A 22,361-nucleotide genomic window follows, 5' to 3' on the forward strand; every position below is an offset into this window, starting at 1 on the left:
GAGCATGGCTTAGTCTCTGGTTTTCCCCGAAGGCCTGGCTTCGTACCGCAACGAACTTTTCGCTGACCTTTCTGAATCTTGTTGATGGTTTTCTCAACTGTACTCTCGCTGTTGCTTGCCAACATCGAGTGTGCTTGAGTCTTGGACGTCTCATGAGCTCTGCAAATTTCTATTGCTTCTGGAAGCTTGAGTGTTTTCTTCTGCAACAATTTTTCACGCATAGTGTCATCTTGAACACCGATCACAAGTCTGTCACGAATCATGCGGTCAACATCCTTGAAATCACATGATTTTGCTAACTTGCGTAAAACTGTGACGTAAGTATCAACTGACTCATCCTTGTTTTGGTTTCGGCTATGAAACTTGTAGCTCTCATACACCTCATGTGTGTGCTACCCAAACAAAAGTCGTTGAACTTGTCGATGACAGTCTGAATATCTTTGTCGTTCTCCCCTTCTGCAAAGGATAATCCTTCATAGATTTCTTGTGCGTCCTCACCAATGCAAGCTAATAGAACTGCACAACGATAAGCTGAATCTTCTTTATCAAGGCGCGTAGCTACCTCATAGTTCTGCCACTGACGAATAAATTTTTTCCAATTTACTTCAATGTTAGAAGACAAATCCAGCTTTGAGGGAACAGGAACGTTTGCAGTGAAGTGTTGTCTCTGATGTGTCTCTGCCATCTTGCGAGAAATGTCACTTTGCGAACGTACGACGCAATATTTCAAAATGAGAAAAACGTGCCCACCTGAAAGTTTCTGGAGAAATCACACAGCTAGCACTTTGCTGCTCACTTCTGACACCATGTTGTGTTATTGGTTTGTGGGTATTAGAGGTGGCACTCATTAAACTGTCCAGTTAGAAAACACACAAGAGACAGCTTCATGTCGGCTCCCGCCCAAGTATATTTAAATCTCTTAACCGGAACTAAACCTTTTACGGATTGTTCATTTTGGGAATAAGGCCAACACTTGCCTTATGTCACAGTTTGGATCTCCGTCAAATGGTCAATGATATTTCAATACTTTATATTTCTTTGTAGATATTTAAAAAAATACGTTGGCATTGCATTACATATTGAATACCTGAAAAAACCTTGCCAAGTGGTGACATAAATGAAGCTCAAAAGACTCCTGTCGTGTTGTCTAGACCCTGTTATACATGTGCAAAGAAGAGAAACAACAGAATTTCAGCAGTGGCTAGTTACACATTTGCCAATATTTGTTTTTTGTTTTTTTAATTCAGCAGACAGCATGGAACGTGTAGGTGCAAAGATATTGTTTGGATAATCTGAAGTAAAACAGGTTTTTAATACCATGTCTTAGGGGAACTGGGGATGGTAAAGCATACACTGCAGTGAGAAATGCTAATGTAAATTTAAACATACAAATGGTTGATTGTTGTGTTCATGTTTAAAAGAGGATGGGAGGGCAGTTGATGAATTACGTAAAAGAACTAAAAACAAGGGCATATAGCTTAAGTGGGGAAAAGGTGTAAGAAATAGGCTACAAAGGTGGTCTTACCAAGCGAGCAATATTAAAAATAGAGTTAATATATTCAGAAAAAGCATATAGGTATGTGGGCCGTTTGGCATGATAAAAACAGAAGCCATCAGGACTTGTCTAATGTCACATTGCAAATAAGTTGGCCAAAAGGAAACGGTATGTTTTGTGACATAGTGTTAGTTGTTTCATGTATAGTAAACTCCTTGGCCCAGTTGCTAACAAATATACAAAGCCCTCTTCCTTTATTCTTGTGCTCTGTAATGTCTAATAGTCGCGAAACCCTCTTGGTGGATGTCCTTTATTGTTTTGTTTTATAGGCAGGTCTCCATTACACAATGATACAGCGATAATTTCAGTTTTATTTCACCAGTTCAGTGAGTTTTGTCATTTTGCTGTAAATGGAGTGGGGTTGTTCAAGGTAATCCTTTAGCTCTATCGTGCCGGAAGGCTTTTCTACTAGGTCACATTACCAGTCCGCATGGAAATCCACCGCTTTCAAAAAATCATTAAAAAATAACTATAAGAAATAGAAAAAAAATTTTAAATGATAATAAGAGATTGAACTTAGTAAAACAAAAATATTCCTACGTGAATCCTGCATGAATAGTCAATTTTTGGTAATCCAAAGCAAATAAGGTAGGTGTAATTGAATTTTCAAAAAATTTTCACACAGGGATGCACAGAATATATCATGCTAGCACAAGTTACACTTCCAGGAATCACACTTTGATAACTGTATATAAACTTGAAATGATTAAACATTGTTCTTGTCCAAAAAAAATCAGATTGATGCATTTAATAATATTATTATCGGTACGCTAAGAAGCTACAGAGCGGCGCAAAAAAAAAATCACTATGGAGCACCGAGTGCCTAATTTTCACACGTGTTAAAAAATTTATATCTGTTAAACTACAAAAAAGACAAACATATGTGATACGCCGTTTAAAAGAGCATTTTAAACACATTTGCGTGGTGTTAATTTCAAGAATTATAGGCTCTGATTTCTTGTAGTAAGCTCACATGAAAGATAGTAAATGTTTAGATTTCACAAGCCGATCGGAATGTCACACGTCAGAAATTAAAGAAAATTTTTTACATGATATATACAAGCATAAAGTACCAAAAAAGATCATATTTTATTAGAATATACATTAGAATTTAATATTACTCACTGTTTTCTTCACATTTTCTGTTGTTTGAGTACAAATCCACGTCAAATCGAGCGACCCGCAAAAATTTCAATATGGCGCTCACGTGTAAACAAACTATACACTGCAGAAAACGCGAGGTAACACATGATTGGTTGAATTATTCAGCCTTTAAAGGGAAGCAATCGTTGGAGGAACAAGTCCTGAAGGTTCCCGTGTTTTCTCCCTTGTTTATTCGCTTATTTACGCGTTGTACATGTCTTACAAAAATACAACAATGCATCTCCCACCGGTGGGTGACCCGCAAGCCTGATAAGCCGCGGTGAACTCACACCGGTGTCCTCTACGGCACGATAGAGTTAGTCTTAGTTTGTTGACTGCCAAGTGCCATCATGTACTCGGTTCAGTGGTAAATCAGGTGGGGGCATAGACACTAGGCTGAAGCACAAGTCAATTCTCATGCGAAAAAGGCAAATCGTCTGCCATGCAATCCTTTAATTATGATGTGCGGCATTGTTGAGCATGGGCAAAACCTGTTAAAGCAGTGAGCAGCAGCACAGGGGACTTCCAGAATGCATATAAAATGAACCATCCATTCTTGCAGTCCTACACTATCAGCCACTATTCAAAATACTCAATAATATAAGAAAAACTAGATGAAAAGTCTCAACATTAATTTGCATATGTAGTAAAGAAACTGTAGATGACAAATGAGAAAAGGGTGATGTGTTCATAATGAATAGATAATAAACGGAGACAGTGGGAGTATTATGATCTACTGTAGTGTTTCATGTTAATAAATGGATATAAGCTAAATAATTTTTTTTAAAGAGAATTGATCAAATTACCAAGGCCACAAAAATCCTCAAGAGATTTACTTTCAGATAAGATGAAATAATGTTCACATTCATGCACACAAATCTTGAAGATGAAAACTGGTAACTTCCACTGCATTTATTATTATTTTTTTCTTTCCCTGTTAATCAAGAAAGAAACTTTACTGTCTTGTTTTTTTATTTTTTTTTTCATTGCTATCATTTAGTTGATCATGCTCTGATGCTCAAAAAACCTAAACTTCAGTCTTACCTTCCCATGTGCCGGTCTTTGAGGTGATGGTTCATAGAATAAAAGCTGACTGATATCCTTAGGAATCTTCCTATTAAGATCTGATTTTGGTTGATTTTAGAAAGTTTTAATATAGAGGTTTTACTGTACTTTGCTGTTTCTAAACCGCGTCAAGTTTTAGTAAAACATTTGTTTTGGCAAGAGACTGTATAGGCTAAATGCTTTATTTGGAAGTTAAGAACTATGACAAGGTTTATTGCAGGGATTCACATCTTTTAGTACACATCTTCAAAGTAACATCTTCGTTGATTATTGCTTTGAAAACAGACTATTCATACTCCGTGAACCAGTGGAGAAATTGGATTACTCAAGGTACATTTGGTTACAAAATACAGTTAATTAAGACTCACTAAAATCTCCCCAAAATCATAATAGTGAGGGATTATAGTAGGGAGATCAACCGGTTTACTTTCATTCCAGGAACCATGACTTCAAAGACCTGTAAATGGTGAGGTAACACCCATAAAATTCATCTTCATTTCTTTAAATGTTAAAATAAAGCTCATAAAGCCCTGCCTGAGTTGAATTGACCCTGCCATGACCATACCATCCCACATAAGATTACATTGTCCCAACCCCATAAGTAGAATCAGCCAAGGCTAAATAAATGTCCTTAGCAGTTACACCTGTTTTCTATTAAGTCTGCATATACATTTAATAAGAACCTTTAAAGAATAAAGATGACAACTTTTTTAAACCCAGTGATTTAAGAGAAAATCACATGCACCATAACGGATTTGTTCTCTGAATGTGTATTGTCAAGCAGCCATTTTTGTTAAGATGGTGGCTGAAGTTGTTTGAACATGGTAATATTAGATGTCAATAGCTACCCCTATCATCGGAGATCTGTTAATTTTTTTAGGCCTGAATCAATTCAACTGTCATTGTTGGACGATATAGTCATTGTGGTGTTGATTCAGCTCAGGTGGGTGGTAGATATAACTGGAGTGACATGGTTTAGATTGCAATGACCAGTGATCCAATGAACATGTAGTCTCTTTTAAAGTGTATGTAATTTTATGTGATATAGGTAAATGGTAGGCAGAAAAAAATACTGCATAAGCTGTCAGTCTTAAGTGGGGTTGAGGAGGTAGTCATATAGAGATTATTCTGACATAAATACATCAGTGAAAACGTTTTGGGTTGTAACTTAAGTGGGGTTGTAGTAGGGAAGGTTTTAATAAAGAGATTTCATTGTATTAATAAACATTAAAATATAAAATGTGTTATTCTGCTTTGCCTTTGAAATCTGGACTAAAGAGGGTAAGTGAATGGGTTAAACCTGTGATCATAAAGTTTGCTTTTAAAGAGGTTATAAAGCATAAATTTTCAAAACATTTTCTGTCCATGTTGCAAACAAATGGAATATGCAAAATGCTTGAATAATAGTGACATAAATGAAGTAGCATTGAACATTTTTTAAGAGATTGGGGAAGTCTGATAGCTAAGTGGTTTGACCACTAGCATCCCAGGCTGGAGGCATGTAACCAGTTTGACACATTTGTAGTGTACTTCCTGCCTGCTGACTGGGATTCGGAATGGATAGTTGGCCCTTTACAGTGTTGAGGTAGGCAATGCAGCGATGGAAGGTGAATGGGCACTGCTTTCATTAAAAAAAAAAGCTTGCCCCCGTGAGATTATAATAATAATTATAAGATGTAGCCTCTCAAGATTCCTACAAAATTTTGCTGAAGTCATGGAGTTTGAGAGTCAGTGAAGCTCTATATAAATATGGAACTGATGCACATTTTAAGGGTATTTTCAATGATATAATTCAGAGAGCTTTCAAATTGATCAAATTTTTTCCACTAGCAAGCTTTATGTTTTGCAGCAGAAAGTTGGTGAACCATTAGCACTTGCAACAGTGACTTGTCAACATCCAAGAGGGAGTAGTGTTCTGAAGCAAGGTGTCGACTTTAAAAAAAAAATTTACTGATCAGGGGAATTCATTGACACATGAAAAGGGCTTTTGTTGGATGTGTGGGAAATGACCCCAAAAAGTATGTTAGTTAACATGGTACACAGTAAAGCAGGTCATGTCAAAAGATAGGACAAAACTGAATGGACAGCGCAATATGCTGGACAAGGTGCAGAATGTGGTAGAACAACTGTGATAACTCTCATCAAAACATTATCAGTCGCTAGTCTTATAATGTCAAAAAAACAACAACCACAAAAATAACCTGCTCATCTAAGCTCATTGAAAAGTAAAAACATTTCAGATTAAATGGGCTTAGCTTATCAGAAGAGGAGAATGGAATGAGACGGAAGAAAAAATTATAATTTTAACGAAAAAATTCACCCAGAGGATACTCAATTCTGACTGCTGGTGGAGATACTAGTAACAAAAGGAGAATATATCGCTGATAAAGAAAGGGATCTGTGTATTTTATCTATACAGTCAAATCTCCCTACTATGCCACCTACCGGGACCGAGCAAAAGTGGCATAGTAGCGAGAGTGGCATAATACGGAGGGTTCGTAAAAACGGCTTTATTTGTTCAAGTTACCCGTCAGTCCAAAGCAGGGGTGGGCAATTAATTTTCCCAAGGGGCCGCATGAGAAATTGGGATAGTTTTAGAGGGCCGGACTAATATAGTTAACTCAGTTTTACCCAATATGTATAGTATATATACTGGCGGGCGGGCCGGTCAGAGACAGGAGGCCTTTGCCCAGGTCTGGTCCAAAGCTCTCAAGAATCGTCGGCTTCGCTAGCTGTCTCCTCTCATTCTCCCCCTCACCTCTTCATCCTCCACCCCTCCCAACCACATCCGCGCACCTGCATCCTGTCGCTAGTCGACCCCCTCACACCTTCCCTCTGTCACGTGGCTGTCATCCGGCAAGCGACAACCACCCCCCACATTGCCAGCCTCCACCCTCCCTGTGTGCGTGCTAGGTTCCATCCACCTAACTGCGATGTCCCACACTACCGTACAGTATAATAATCGAGCACTGCGCGGAATTTCACAACTTGTGTCTTTTAACAGTCACACAAAAGTGGCATAGTAGCGAGAGTAGGGGTGGCATAGTAAATTTTTTTTTACATTGAATTTATAGTCGGGACCGAGCAAAAGTGGCATAATACCGAGAGTGGCATAGTAGCGGGGTGGCATAGTAGGGAGATTTGACTGTATCTTGATTGAGATTATTTTGTTTTGCTCTGTATTCTGTTGTTCACCTGTTAATCATTATGCTTTAGCTTTATCATGGAAAATCCTCAGAATTATTGCTAATGTCCCAAAATTATGGGACCTATTTTTTTTTTGTTAGTCTCTTGCTTTATTTCTTTGTGTTTTCTTGTGTACCTAAAAATTTGACAGAAGAGGTTGTTTTAAAATTCATGTTAATTTGTTATTGTGAAGATAACAGCCATTTGTGCAGAATAGACCCAAAATATTCAGTCTCGGTATCATCAGTTTTTGTTCTAGTTTATGTTATTAAATTAACTGATTTTAGACACAAACAATTTATTCTAATTTAGAAATAGCTTTTTTAAGACCATAATTCTATTAGCATGGCACATTTTTTGCTATTTTCTTCTAATTAATCTGTATTAAACAGGATTGATGAATATTAGTTCAAGAAGTGTCGCAAATTTTTTTTTTTAATGTTAACAATTGATAAACATGCAATTATTAACGTTTCATAGTGTAATAAGGATACATCTAATAGTTGTTTACATGAATGTTTAATTTCCTCAGTTAATTGAGTGATTTTCAGTTTAAAACAGCATGACGAACAATACAACCAAAAAAGTTCTTACCAGGTCTCATACCAAACTCTACAAAGTTTTGCCATTAAAGGACGACATGCAGAAAAAAAATCATCCCCAAATCAGTTGAACCAAATTGCTTGCTTTGAGCTTGTTTCTAGGTGTAGGTGAGAAGAACAACTGTGCTGAAACCTGACAATACATCCTCATGTAATCAACACTAGCTTGTGTTGACTAATGCTAGAATTAAGTTAAAAATTGGGGGGAAAATGAAATTTTTTTTTTCTTTTTAGTTTTTCTGCTCAAAACTTTCCAGGAGTGCATAATATCAACCCATGTGGACCTGTTTCACTAAAAAAAAAAAAAAAATGTTTACAAAAGACCAGAAATTCTATTGGGCTTAAACCCAAGATGAAGTAACTTTCACAAAAATTATTCAACTGTTAAGGGCAGCAGTTACTGTTTGCTCTTAAAATCTTGTAAGAGGACAGGACAGATTTGTTTACAATGCCAGCTGCAGTTCAGTAGTCTGTTCACTGTGCCAAGCCAGAGCACTCCTATTGATTTAAAATTACATATTTTTTTTTTTTTATAAAATCTACATTCAGCAATGCATATTATTCTACAAAAATGAGATTCTTGCTTGTATTCACTCTTAGGCAATGTTCAAGTGGGCCAGGCTACCAAGGCCAGGTGGCAGTCTTCAGGTCGATTTCAGTCACTGAATCTTCCTGTGTTCATGGCCTATGTTCAGAATTCTGGGCCAGAATAAGTTACATGTCATTCTTCCTGTCTTTCTGAATGCCCACCTCCATGCTGTTTTCTTAGTGGGGAGGAGGTAGTATTTAGTAGACTTGGGATGGGACACACTTGTGCCATACCTTTTTTTTTTTATGAGCCGCCACCAGTTTTCCCAAATGCCAGCGACACTTTACTGTTATAAATGTTTGAATTACTTGTCCTGGTATCCAGAGTATCTGCCAGCAATGTCTTACAGCAGGCTCTTTGTTTTTCTTGTTAAGGTCCATCCCATTGGAGGCATTTTTTCATTTTGAAGATGGTGGGGCTTTACCATTGGATTTAAGGTTTGGGGCTTTTTTTTAGGTTCTTGTTTAAGGTTCTGGTTTAATAGCATCCTTTAAGGTCACAACACCCTTTTTAATATATTACTTACCCTTTTTCCTTATATTAGTTTATATTTTTAGTGATGTTATTGTATCACCTGGGGATCATGTTTTGCACTTTTTCATTGTTATATAACCTTTTGCCATGATATAGCCTTAGTTGCTGACGTGACATAAGACTCAAACAACCAAATCCTGGTTGTACGCACTACATGGATATGCAGCTTATTGAACAACCAACCATCCTTGCGGATACACATGCTCAGTATTCAAATCTGAGAAGGAAATAGAGTAGAGTTGTATTTTTGGCTTCTATTGTCAGAGGTCATGGAGTTTGAAAAGGTGCACTAATATTGTGATTGGGTTTTCTGCAGGATTCTGGTTAGGTGGTGGCCTTTATTATCCAAGAAGTTCTTTGCAGGAGTAGCTATATACTTTTCAGTGAGACAGTGTGAGGAATTAAGATTGCGGGTATGGTGACATTAATTCGCTAGTGACATTTCAGCAGCTTTCAAAGACACTAGCATTCTGTTCTAATGTGTGCAGACAATAACAGGAGCCATGAGTACCATAAACCCACCAGTGGCTTTAGAGAAGCCTGATAACCAGTTCCGAGTGGACTATATACAAGATGTTGCCAGTCAAGCAGACTTTGACTATCCACCGGTAAGTAGTGGTTGTTTTTTTGTTTTTTGTTTTTTTTGTTGTTGTTTTTTGTTTTGTTTTGTTTTTTGGGGCAAAAAAGCATTATAACATTTTTAGATTCATGATACAGTAAGACCTTATTAAGATTTGCTATAATCCATCTAAATCAAGTCTTACTCAAGAGATCAACCAGTCACCTTTCATTCCACGAACCATGACTTCATAGATCTGTACAAGGGTAGGTAAGACAGAAGTTTAGGATTTGAGCATCAGGAAAAGAGTAGATCATGACAAGGAAAAAACACAGTTTAAAGGTAAGTTTCTTTCTTGATCAACAAGAAAAGAAAAAATAACAAATACATATAGTGGGAGTTATCAGTGCTCTTTTAACTCTCTAATGGCCGTGGAATTTTTATAGCCTTAACTACAAAGTCTGTGGACCCCATACCATTTTTGCCATTCATTTTCACCATGAAAATGCACACACTGGAAAATGCAATACCTATTTTATGTAAACACAAATATCATTGTAACTAACATGTAGAACCAATTTCAGTGACAAAACATAGTAATGTTACAAAAAGATGTCCAACATAAAAAACGAAAAAGCAGGCAAGAAATTAAGTGACACTTTCGATATGCTGCACGTCTCTGTAGAACAGTCAATAGAACTTTTTAAAGCTGGCCTTCTAAACGCTGCCCATCGTATGATGCAGAAAATTTGGACAGTGCAAAGGAAGAGTAGGTGGTTTGATTTAGAGTGTATACAAGCCAAACGTGAAACGAGAAGGTGTCAGGAAATTTCGACGTACAGCTAACTCTAACGACAGACAAAAATATGTAGAAACCAGGCATAGGTATCAAAACCTAATGCAAAGCAAACGAAAGCAGTTTAAAAAGGATCTGTTGGAAAAGCTGTCCACCAACACTGATAATTCACAAGCTTTTTGGAAAGAAGCAAAAGCAATCTGCAGACAGTCTAACCCTGAATGTACAATAGACAACAGAACGTGGTATGAATACTTTAAAAATGTTTTTCAAGGTGACATAGTAGATGGTAGGTGGGATAATGAGGACCAGGAAAGTGAAATATGCCCAGCAGGGATTGATGACCTAGATCATCCAATAACCACAGAAGAAATGATGAAAGCTATAAATCATCTAAAAGTAAATAAAAATAAGGTCCTGGGGCCTGATGGAATACTTGCAGAAATGTTAAAAGCCTGTCGGGACCATATACTAAGGTACCTAGTGACTTTATTTAACAAAATTTTTGACAACAGGGAATACCCTAAAGCCTGGAGTGGCGCGACAATCGTCCCATTATTTAAAACCGGGAACCGAGATTGCCCGGACAATTATAGAGGGATATCACTAATTAGTACAGTAAGTAAAATGTTTGCATATATACTGAACCTGAGACTAACAAGATGGGCAGAGGAAAATGGTAAGATAGCTGAGGAACAGAGTGGTTTTAGGGAAGGTCATTCCACTACAGATAATATCTTTATACTGTATGCTATCATACAACGCTATTTACTCAAAAGATCGGGTAAGATGTATGTATGTTTCGTGGATTTTAGAAAGGCATTCGATATGGTTAATAGAAACAAACTGTGGCATGTTTTATGTAACCTGGGAGTTGGAGGCAAGATGCTTACCATTTTGCGAAGTATGTACCAGAATATCAAAGCCTGTATAAGATGTAATAACGAATGCACAGAGTATTTTAATTGTCTGACCGGAGTAAGGCAGGGTTGTATTATTCTCTTTACGTTCTTTGTAAATCATTTAGCTGTAGATGTGTCAGAACGGTATTCATGGCATCCAACTGGTTCCAGATATAATACAGATACTCTTACTGCTCTTTGCTGATGATGTTGTACTTGCATCATATTCTGTTGCTGGTCTCCAAAAGCAGCTTGACATTTAAAAAAATTATGCTGAACGTTTTGGCATGAATGTGAACCTTGGAAAAACCAAGGTTATCATGTTCAGGAAAGGCGGATTTCTAGCATCAAAGAATGTTGGTATTATGGTAAAGAAAGGATGGAGGTTGTTAACATGTATAAGTATCTAGGTCTTTGTTTCACAACTAAGCTCTCCCTTTCCATAGCTGTCGATGACCTTGCAGCTAAGGCCAAAATCAGATCCTGCCAGCTATTAAAATGTTTATGGAAACTTGGAGATATTACAAGAAACGTTTTTTTTTAGGATGTTCAATTCTCAAATTGTACCGATACTTACCTATGGGTAAGAAATTTGGGGTTTCCAAAGATATGAGAATAAGAATATTGCTGATGCTTTTTTTTCTATAATTTTCTAACCCCCATGAAACAAACCAAAAGGTTTATTCAATAAAAATTCGTTCGTTTGTTCGTTACAAAAGGATAAAAAGAGTCTCTATTGCCAGATTTGATCAGACTTTTCTTCCTAATTCTGAAAAAAAAACCTGAAATTATATTGTTTTTATTAGGCCTACATTCCACTATTGTCATAAAAGTCAAGATTATTCAGACTGAGAAAATAATCTGATTACTGCTGAGCACATAAGTCACAAGCTTTGCATGAGCTCCATATGAAAATCTCACACAACAATAGCAAGTGTCTTTAATTTTCTTGTCATTTGATCTTGGGCAAAGGAAGCAATCCTGTCTTTTTTTTTTTTTTTTTTTTTGGCAATGGAGTTGTATTTTGTGCAGCTGTTAATGGAGCTCTTGTATAGTATTCTCTATTCTCCCCTAAACATTCTTCTTCCATAGATTTTCCAAGTCTTACAAGTTCCTCGCCTAGTTTCATCAAGAAGATTGAACGTTTGAGACATTTGCCACATTGCCACTCTGGGTTTAGGAAAGTCCAAACAGTGTAGACATTCAAGGCACTGATATCCACCATGTTGTAGAAAATTACCGAAGTCCATCGTGTTTTTCGTTTCATAGTGTAGCAGAAAATCAGTTGGTCCATTGTGTTGATAGCACCTTTTGTCTTGTAGTCTAAAACTGAGGCTTTTTTTTTTTTTTACTGTGGTGTTGGCAACATCCAGTTGGTCACAAGAAGTGCTAAAAGTAACCACTACCTTCCCTTTCTTTGGGCAATAAGAAGCCAGCATCCCATGATCATGAAAAGCAAAGAGTGTAGTATTTGTTTACCTCCCTTTCATTTCTGTAAGAGCATGTGGAATCTTTTTTCTGGTTTTACAAATGGTCTTCAGCAACATTAGCATCTTAGCAAGAAGTTTCTCCCCAGCTCAAAGCTAGTGAAGAAGTTGTCCCTTGTTATGTTACTTCCATTATTTGCCAACCCAGACAATTGTGTTCAACACAGCTCTTTCACCCTGGTTCTGTTCTTTTGGTTGATCAGGTCTTCTTCCCTTGTGTACTTGGCAATTCAAAACATAAGATGTTGTGCTGTCATAGCAGACCCAGATTTTTATACCATATTTCCCTGGCTTTCTTGAAATGTATTGTTTAAAGAACATCTGCCCACAAAGACAAATAATTGTTCATCAGCAGTAAATATTTATGGAGGGTTCGTAACTTTCTTTCAAGTTATCTACCCAAACATAAAATATTTCAGAGATGGGCAATAGCTTTTAATTGGGATGCCTTTGACATCGTTCAACAGCAGCATCAAACCATAGCAGTCTCCTGAATTGCGCGAATCTTGCTTTGAGCATCACATTTGGAAAAATGGCTCTCCCATGCATCTTGCTCCACAACTTCTATCCGTTCATCCTGAGCTTTACAGACACCAGTCAAAATCAGTATACCCATCAAGCACGCAAATTCATTATTAGTCATCTTCTTCCAGTTTTTGCCATAAACTAGTTCACCCTCCTTGTTCATCCATTTTATAATAATGTCACAAATTGCAACTGTAATCATTGTACAATAAGGAAGCAACTTTTGTAGGTTCCACCTCTACATGAGACATTTTCTCAACTGAAGAAAGACGGGAAATGGACACCAAAATAGGTTCGAACGGGATGCTATGAGTAATTTGATACAGCGATAAGAAGGAGAGGGGAATCAGATTTGGATTCTTTGTTTATTTCTTGGAATTCATCTTTAACCATAGGACATTTATGCCTGTGGTCCATACATACCCATCAGTGGTAACAACAGAAATTTAATTTGTGCTACAATTTTTAATAATATTTAAAATAATAATAATATTATAATATTTAAAAGTTTATAATATTTAAAATATTATAATATTTAAAAGTTTTATATCATTCATGATGAGTTCATCAATGAATTGTAAAAGTAAAGAAATTTCAAAATGTTGTGTTGAGATAAATGGTTTGCTTTTTATGAATATTGAAACTTCGGTTGGGGTCCGTGTAGACCTCAGTGGTCATTAGAGGGTTAAGTGAACTATTTATATTTTTGAAACATAATTTCTGCAAAAAGTCTAATAGTTGGTCACAAGAATTTTGTTTACACATTACATTTGCAAAAGGTCATTAATGAAACAATTAACTAATGTGCGCTGGTAAACAAAGAGACAGCAATAAATGGGGGTCAGTCATTTTGACCAAAATCCATATCTCCCTGGCAATATCAACCCCGCCATATCATCCCACACAAGATCATATCACCCCAACACTTAAGGTAAGCTGTAAATCTTTTTAAAAAAAATTTTTTTTTAATCAGATCAACGATTAAAGAAATGTTTTGATAACAGTGACATGAGCAAACTCTTTAAATATGAACTACATCAAAACAAGACTGCTCTGCAGCCACCTACCTTAAATTTCTATAAAGAGGGATGGCCCATGCTTCTTTAGTCAAAAACATTTAAGGGAATATGATAATATTTAGTGGTTTTATCATGAATGGGAACATTCCAGGAAACTACTGTCTTGCGAGTTATATTGTTACCTTAGCGTTCAATTGACTCAGACCCAGGTTATACGAATGCCTGAGCAATGACATTGATTTAATGTTAACTGAATGTCTGCATATGCATTTTATATGAACCTCCAAATTAAAGAATAAATAATGACAGGCATTTAGAAAATTTAGAAAATCACATTTGTGCACCATTTTGAGATTTGTTTTTCTCTGAATATGTATTGCAAATCAGCCATGTTTATTCATTGAGATGATAGCTGAACTTGTTCACCCAGCTCATGGCTCTTTTGGCAGTATTTGACATAAACAGCTACTTGTGTCATCAGTGATCGATTTTTTTCTTTTGGGACTGGGTCGATTTAACTTTTGGTGTTGGGACAATGCATACTAATTGGGGACAATGTGGTCATGGTGGGGATCTATTTGTCTCTGGTGTATGATACATTTGACTGGGGCAGTATGGTTTTATTTTTAAATCACCAGGGACCCAACGAACAAGCACTCTCTTTTAAAATTTATCTATCCACAACTTTATATAGTTTGAAAAGGCTTTCAATAGATTGTGGCACAAGGGGCTATGGCATCTGATGTGAAAATTCAATATCTAAGAAGGCCTTGTCCAAGTCATCAAAGCTCAACAAGTGCAGTCTTGCTGGAGCTTATTTTCGCACTACAGTAGACATACATGAAGGATGGCCACCCGTCCCCCATTACCTGAGCTGTTCAACATCATCTTGGAGAACATCATGCATGAAATCCTTCACGTCCATCACACTGTCATTTCCATCAGCGGAAGGTCGATTTGCAGCTGATATCCACAGCAGCAGAGCATTAAGCTGAACGTAATCTGTCACAGCCATAACATCAAGTTTACTACAAAGTACAAACTGTACAAATCTCTTTGTAGTACCAATCCTGCTCTACAGATGTAAAACTTTGACTTGATACGAAGAGGAGAATCCAGGCATTGAAAAGCAAATATCAAAATATAAAAGCAACATAAAACCAAAGCATGGATGCCACAATCACAAACACCTTGTCAAAAACTTTCCTACAAGGTATTTTGGAGGGTGGTTGATGCTGTTGTGGCCCGAGAAAGGCCATCATCAAACATGAAAGGCTGGACTGATAGACCTGTGCAGGCTAACTTCAAGGGGTCCCTTTACAATGTGAAAAAAAATCAACAAATCAACTACATTGTTCAACTGCCCCTCAGGCACACAAAGCACTGTAATGTCTAGTCAGAAACGGCGAGATTTCTGTGCCATGATGTCTGTGCAAGCATCTGTGATGAGCTTATGCTCACTGTACTTGGGGTGCTCACTTTCTTTCTGTTTCTGAGACGATGATTTTAACCACGCTGTCAACGACATCTTGGAAATAGTTTAATGGAACTCTTCCCGGTAAGGGAAAAAAACTCAGTGCAAGGGAAGTTACTCTCACCTTGTAGCAGACGACAATAGATTGGGCTACGATGTCAGACACTACAGTTATCCAATTTTGTATCTGTTCTTCGCCCAAATTTGAAGGGGTCCCCTGGGACCCCATTGACGAAAATTGAAGGGGTCCTTCGAACTTTTAATGCGTACTGTACGCAATTTTTTGCGTTAGCAGAAGCCTTGCTGACAGTATGTGCCCTAATCAAGTACATTTTAAAACAGACTGCTTTGGCTGACCATTAACTCTATGTTATGATTTTCTTCAGAAATAGTATAAAATAAGTTCCGTACATTTTTAAAGAGACTGCTTGTTCATTGGGTCGTCGGTCATTGTAATCCAGACCATGTTGCCCAAGTTACATCTACCATCCACCTGCGCCAATTGTAATGACCTATTTGACTCAGTCGTATGGTAGACATAGCTAAAGCGTTATTGTTTTCAGCTGATGTGGTCTCATGTGGGTCAGTATAGTAAAAGTAGGGCTGATTCAGCTCAGGCAGGAAAACGATATAGGTTTCGGTCAAAACACATATCTCCGAGAGTTATGTCCGTAGTCGAAATGACTGGTCCTGTTCATTAATGTCTCTTTACACAATGGATTGAGCTTCATTAACAACCCATTTCTAGAAGTCATGTGTTTATAGAAATAAGCTTGTTGTGTCCAACTGTTTGTGCTTTATTGCGATGAACAGGAAAATGTTAAATGTTAATTTTGATTTTTTTTTTTTTTCTGGATATCTCTTTTTTTCTGAATAAATGGTGATGAGAAGGGATGAAGTAAGACAGCTCATGTCAACATCTGTAATTTTAAAAGACCTAAAAACTAGGAATCCCTTGGTGAGCTTGAAAACTTGATTCAGACTGAGTTGAAGGACGCCAAAGTTTTAGAATGTGATGATTATTGGGAGAATTTTAAGAAATAACAATTGCATAGCTGGTATAGATAATAAAAGGGAAAAAATAATTTTTGAAAGGCTGTTGGATACAGATAATTTCATTTGGGTTTACAAGAAAGTATTTCATCAGGCAGGAACACTTGATTTCTGGATATTTTGAATTAAAATTTAAATTTTGATTTGTTCTTATAAATTTCAGTATATTTTGTACTAAATTTTTGAAAATATGCATACTTTAATGGCATTGTGAATATCAGAGTCTTGTTACCAATGTGTTTAACAGCTTAAAACGAATCTTTTATCTTGGTGCGACATCTAAGCATGGAAAGTCTGTCCAGTTTTTAAAAGATACAACATTTAATGTGCGCTTTCATTTCTTTATTTTACAGGAGTTTTATGAGCACACAGAGGTATTATGGCAAGATAAAGGCGTTCAGCAGTGCTTTGAGAGATCCAATGAATATCAGCTCATTGACTGTGCGCAGTAGTAAGTGCATTTTGTCTTGTAATTGATGCATGACATGGTGATCAATAAAAGTTGAAGAATTGCAACTGATATCTATGCCCTAAAAATTGTCTTTGGGAAAAAAGTCAGATACATGTTGTGACCAGTTTTAATTGATAATTATGAATTTCGCGATCCTCACACTCTGCTTTTGTGTTGTTCACATCTACCTTGCCACAATGATTGCTTGTCTTGTCCTACCATCTTAGCAGGTTAGTTTGCTTAATGCTGTCTGGCTTTTCACTGTTTCGCATATCAAACTGGAGAAAGCTTATTCTTTCTCTGGTCCTAGTATTTGCCTTTGTCTTTCTATAGACCTGGGATGCTGCATCTATTCCAGCCTGGGGTCAAAACCTATATCTTTCAAAAATACCTACTATAATCTGGTTTATCATTTGACTGTACTTCCTCCCTATAATCCCTATAGTCTTTGTTTTCTTGTTCATGCCGTTGTTAACTGTGCATGTGAATGTATGTCTGGCTGCGTGATTATGTGTCCATCTTTGTCATCCAGTCTCTTTCCCTCCTGTCCTGTGTTGCTTGTAAAGCCCTTGTAAATCCTGTTACAGTGAATCCTGTTACCCCCTTATTAAGACTCGCTAAAATCTGCAAAAATCAGGTCTTAACTGAGAGGGTTCACAGTAAGGAGATCAGCCAGTCTGCTTTCATTCTAGGAATCATGAATTCAAGCACCTTTAAATTCAAGTTAATTTAATTAAATGTAAAATGTTGAAATAAAGCTTTGAAAAACCATATCATAATGGTTTTCTTTGTCATTTTCGCTTTCCCTTGGTCATTCTCGGTAACATTCAAGGTAAGAGTAATCAGTCAGTACACATGTATCGTGGTAAACAACAAGGTTTTCGTAAAGTGTGAAATAGTCTGTGTACAATTTTAAAAAGTGAGACAGGGTCATAATTGGGAAGTTTTGAGGTTTAAGACAAATAGATCTACTACAGGGGAGGGCAGTTAATTTTCCCAAGGGGCCGCATGAGAAATTGGGATGGTTTTAGAGGGCCGGACTAAAATAGTTAACTCAGTTTTACCCAATACTGTATATATAGTATATATACCAGCGAGCGGGCCGGTCAGAGACAGGAGGCGGGCTGCCCCTTGCCCAGGTCTGATCTACCATCTCTAGAAGGTCATGACAATGGAGTGTGAACATGTTGATTCCATTCTGCATTGCAGCCATTTTTTTAAAGATTAAATGGGCCTCTGGCAACTTAAAGGTGAGAAGAGCAGCCTCTAGCTAGCAGGCAGATTAGGTCAAAACTACCGATAGGAATTGATCGGCCTATAAGTAGTTTTATGGTACAACAACAGGGCTTCTGCTTACACAAAAAGTTGCATACAGTACGCATTAAAAGTTCGGAGGACCCCTTCAATTTTCATCGATGGGGTCCCATTCAAATTTGGGTGAAGAACAGGGACCCCTTAAAAATCTGAAGAAGGGGTCCCTGGGACCCCAAAGAATTTAGCCTTAGCAGAAGCCCTGAACAAGAATTTTGTCCCTGTGAAAGATGAGTTAGCAGCTGAGGAGAAATGTTGTCTAGCTGCTTGTTAAATGCCATGTCAGCAGTGAAGGTCATATCATGGCAAGAAAGTTGAGGAGCAGTCATACTAGTCAAATTCAAAATAACAGCAGTCAAGCAAGCAGTACAAATTAATACAGTGTACAGCCCATTGAGAGTGGGATGTGGTCTCCAAAGAAGCCACCTATAAAACTAGGCTACTTTGGCATGAATGGCATACTGGGTAGAATTCTGAGGATAGAAGAATATGGTATGTAAAATTTTTGGAGTGAGCTTTTAAGTAACAGACATAAGAAAACGTGTGTTACAGGTGGTTCATCAGCATCCCACACAGATGCTAAGCCACTGATAATGAGTGGGATTGAGTAGTTGAGGCAGGAATCGTAGGAAGAAGCCATAAAGAGCACATATGAAGTAAAACCATGCAGTCCTTCCACCCCTACAAGCTGGCATCGCCAAGTGCAAGAAGAATATCCAGAGCTTTTATGCAAGAAAGATGCAAAGCCATGATGCGAGGAAAAAAGATTATACAGTTAAATATGACCTCAAGAAATTTGACATCCTCTACTACCCTAAGTAGATGGGTCTCGAAATGTCATAGTTTGCCAAAAGTGGATGTATGCTGACATCATGGAAGAGAATTTGAAACTATTTTGTCACCCACCTCTGTACAGTGCTAATGTTTAACTGATGATAGCCGTTGAGGCTTGGAAGAGATCTCCCCCAGATGCAGAGAGTGAAGGTGTCCACATACAAGGAGACATCCAGCCCTGCACAGATTTCAGAATTTAATCACTTTTAAGGACAATGTCATCTTTTATCCACTGCTGCCATTGAGTTTGGGGAGTTCAATAAGAAGGGTTGGGTTGTTTGAGAAAACCATTTTCATTCATATGAACTGAAGAGATGCAGTGATTTACCTGCTTGTGAACATCAGAAAATATTTTTCCCAGTATGTCTACTTGCCACAACTGTGACACTTTTCCCTCCCCATCACCACCAGTTGCTTTGACTGTTTTAATGTATGTAATATGCTTTGAGTGTTTGATTGGCTGGACACCAGCATATGGGATTTAAGCTGACTAATTTACTAAGTTATTTTTTGTGTGTGTATAAGCATGCATGTGTGTATGCATGTCGTAAACACCATGTGCTCTTCCATCAGGAGGTATGTGTGTACTCATTATTCATGATGATTATAATAATGATAGATGCATTGTTCATATAGCGCATACTCACTCTTATGGAGGAACATGTTTTCAGTTCTTGCTACAAAAACGAGACAAGGACAGCTTATGAAGGATGGAAGGATAAACAAAAGTACTAATACCTAATAAAAGATAGGTATAGAAAATGCAGAGAGGAATCAGTTAACAAACAGTAAGGATTGAGAGTTTTGTAAATCTTCAGAGGAAGATGAGTCGGTAGACTCGTCAATAGATAACAAAAAAAGAAAGAAGTGGTTGGACTTTGGACTAGAATCATATGGACTGTTAGGAGTAATGCTCATAAAAGAGATGTGTTTTTAGTGCATGTTTAAAGGATTCAATAATGGGTAGGTGGCGGACATGAAAGGGGATAGCAAGTGTTCCACTGTTTTGCTGCACAGTAACTAAAAATTCTGTGATCATATGTTCTGGTGACAGAGATAGTTATACAGTTATCAGACAAAGACCAGAGTTGTCTGGCTGGGACGTAGGGGAAGAGAAGTTGAGAGAAATAGGGCAGGAGACTACAGCAGAAATTTAAGAAACACCACAGACATCTTGAATGTGAAAATGAATGAGTAGCCTGTGCAAAAAGCAAAGGAGAGGAGTGACATGGTCTGTTTTCTAGCTCTAAGCACTAGACATAAGCTAAGTCCAGCCATAAACCCTATTTAACAGTTGTGAAGACTTTTAACAAATTTAACAAGTTGTTAAGTAGACTTACCTAATTTCATACAACTGCACATACAATACTTATCAGTACCCCTTCTTGGTCCATGTTTGCTGTGATATAGCCCTAGTTGCTGGCATGGCATTTAACACAAACATCTTCGTCCATGTTTGCTACATTTTTCATCCATTTGATGTGTTTCTTGTCTTGGTTAACTGTAGGTTCGTTACAGTGCATTGACGGTCTGTTATGCACAGTGCATTTTGCTTACCTTCCAATGGGAAATGTGTTCTACAAATTCAGTTATTACCATTATTGTTTAGGTAATTAAATATGTGGTCAGACCAGTTAAAGCTGGGAGAACTGTTCCCTCTCTTTCTTTTGTGTTGTCTGGAAGACATTTTAATAAAAGCATTATTTCTTGTTTTGTGACATTATAAAGAATTATAGTAGAATCTCCTCATTAAGACCTTTGAGTAGATTAAAAAATAGACTGCCTGTTTACCCTATATTGTGATGTGCATTTTAAGAGAGCCACTTTTTGTCTATCAGTATACATGTACTGATTTCATTTTCCTGAGCTTCTGTATAAATCTTCAACTGAGCCCAACAATGGTGTAATGAGTAAGCACAACCAAGGCACTGTGTCGTGGTTTTAAAAGCTCTATTTTTCAATATTTAAATAAATGAATATAATTTGTAGATGTTGAAAAATGGGGTTTCTGAAATAAAAGCAGACTGGTTGATTTCCCTGGTAAGACCTCTTTCAGGTTCTATTGGATATGAATTGGCAAATGAAACCCTAAAAATACCACTGTGGACACTTCTATGTTGTCTCTCCAAGGCTTTGTTTCTGTAATAAAATTTATTATGTGAAAACTTTGTAGACAATGATGTGCATTATGCTACAGTGAAATTTTCACGCTTTTAAGATGCTTCACCCACTGTTATTGTGAAATTATTGTTTGATGCTGCAAGACTAAACTTTCTATGCTATAGCCTTACCCCCAGACTTGTGCTTTGACCAACTGAAAGTGTGTACTAAGTATATGCTAAATATTTGAATAATGGTATTTCTAAAATGTAGCTGTATTTGACCTGTTTTGTCTTATTGTTCTGCCAGGAAAAAAAAATCACTTTGGATTAACTATAGTAAACAGTGTTAAATTCTACCCACAAAATATAGTGAGATATCTAGATTGGAAAGAAGGATTTATTGCAGATTAAAAATCAAATTTTGTGGGTCTCATTGATATAGTATGTGTATATATTTTGATATGATTATCATGTAACAGAGGAAAATATTATGAAAATTTGTCTTCTTTTTCAGTTTTTTAGATCGTGTACACATAGTCAAGCAACCAGATTACACCCCAACAGAGCAGGATATACTGCGGTGTCGAGTGTTAACCTCAGGCATTTTCGAAACAAAGTTTACTGTTGACAAAGTTAATTTTCAGTAAGTACATATTTAGATCTGTAATATGTTAAAGTATGTTGAGTTAGTTCAGAACACCAATACAGTGAAGTTTGGCTGTCCTGGGTTCAGCTCTCTGCATGTGGCATTGTTTACAGGGCTGGCTGCCTTGCCATGTTATAACCTTAGTTGCTGGCTTGGTATTAAACACCAATCCCTTTTAGAAAACTTATTTAATTTCCATCAGGTTATAATGTGCAGTATTTAGGGCAATTAATCTGATGCTGTAGTAAGTAAAGTGATAATGTAACATAACAATGTAACCATAGTAGCTGCATAATAAAGGCCACTTGCTATGGCATAGAAGGCAGTCATGTCCATTACTGTGGACACCAAGTATGAATAGGATTTTCTCCTTTAGATAAATGTAGCTGTACCGCAGGGTTTGTTAAACAGGGAAAGTGCCTCAGAAAATTTGTTAACCCATTTTCACCAAATTTATTATTTTGATAAAAGGAATAAGAATGTATTGGATTTCAGATAAACACATCATAGTGTTGAAAAAAGTTTACT

The 22,361-nt window shown here is 37.1% G+C and overlaps 1 protein-coding gene across 1 annotated transcript in view; it reads left to right on the plus strand.

The window, feature by feature from the left end:
* Nucleotides 1-22,361, plus strand: part of LOC112576819 (guanine nucleotide-binding protein G(s) subunit alpha) — a 68,710-nt gene that overhangs the window by 12,267 nt on the left and 34,082 nt on the right. Inside the window, exons 4-6 of the mRNA XM_025259577.1 lie at nt 9,163-9,282; nt 16,843-16,940; nt 21,702-21,830. Coding sequence (XP_025115362.1) covers nt 9,163-9,282; nt 16,843-16,940; nt 21,702-21,830 — 347 coding nt within the window. The remainder of the gene's footprint in view (nt 1-9,162; nt 9,283-16,842; nt 16,941-21,701; nt 21,831-22,361) is intronic.

The sequence above is a fragment of the Pomacea canaliculata genome, linkage group LG12 (genome assembly GCF_003073045.1).
Source record: "Pomacea canaliculata isolate SZHN2017 linkage group LG12, ASM307304v1, whole genome shotgun sequence".
NCBI classification, from domain to species: Eukaryota; Metazoa; Mollusca; class Gastropoda; order Architaenioglossa; family Ampullariidae; genus Pomacea; species Pomacea canaliculata.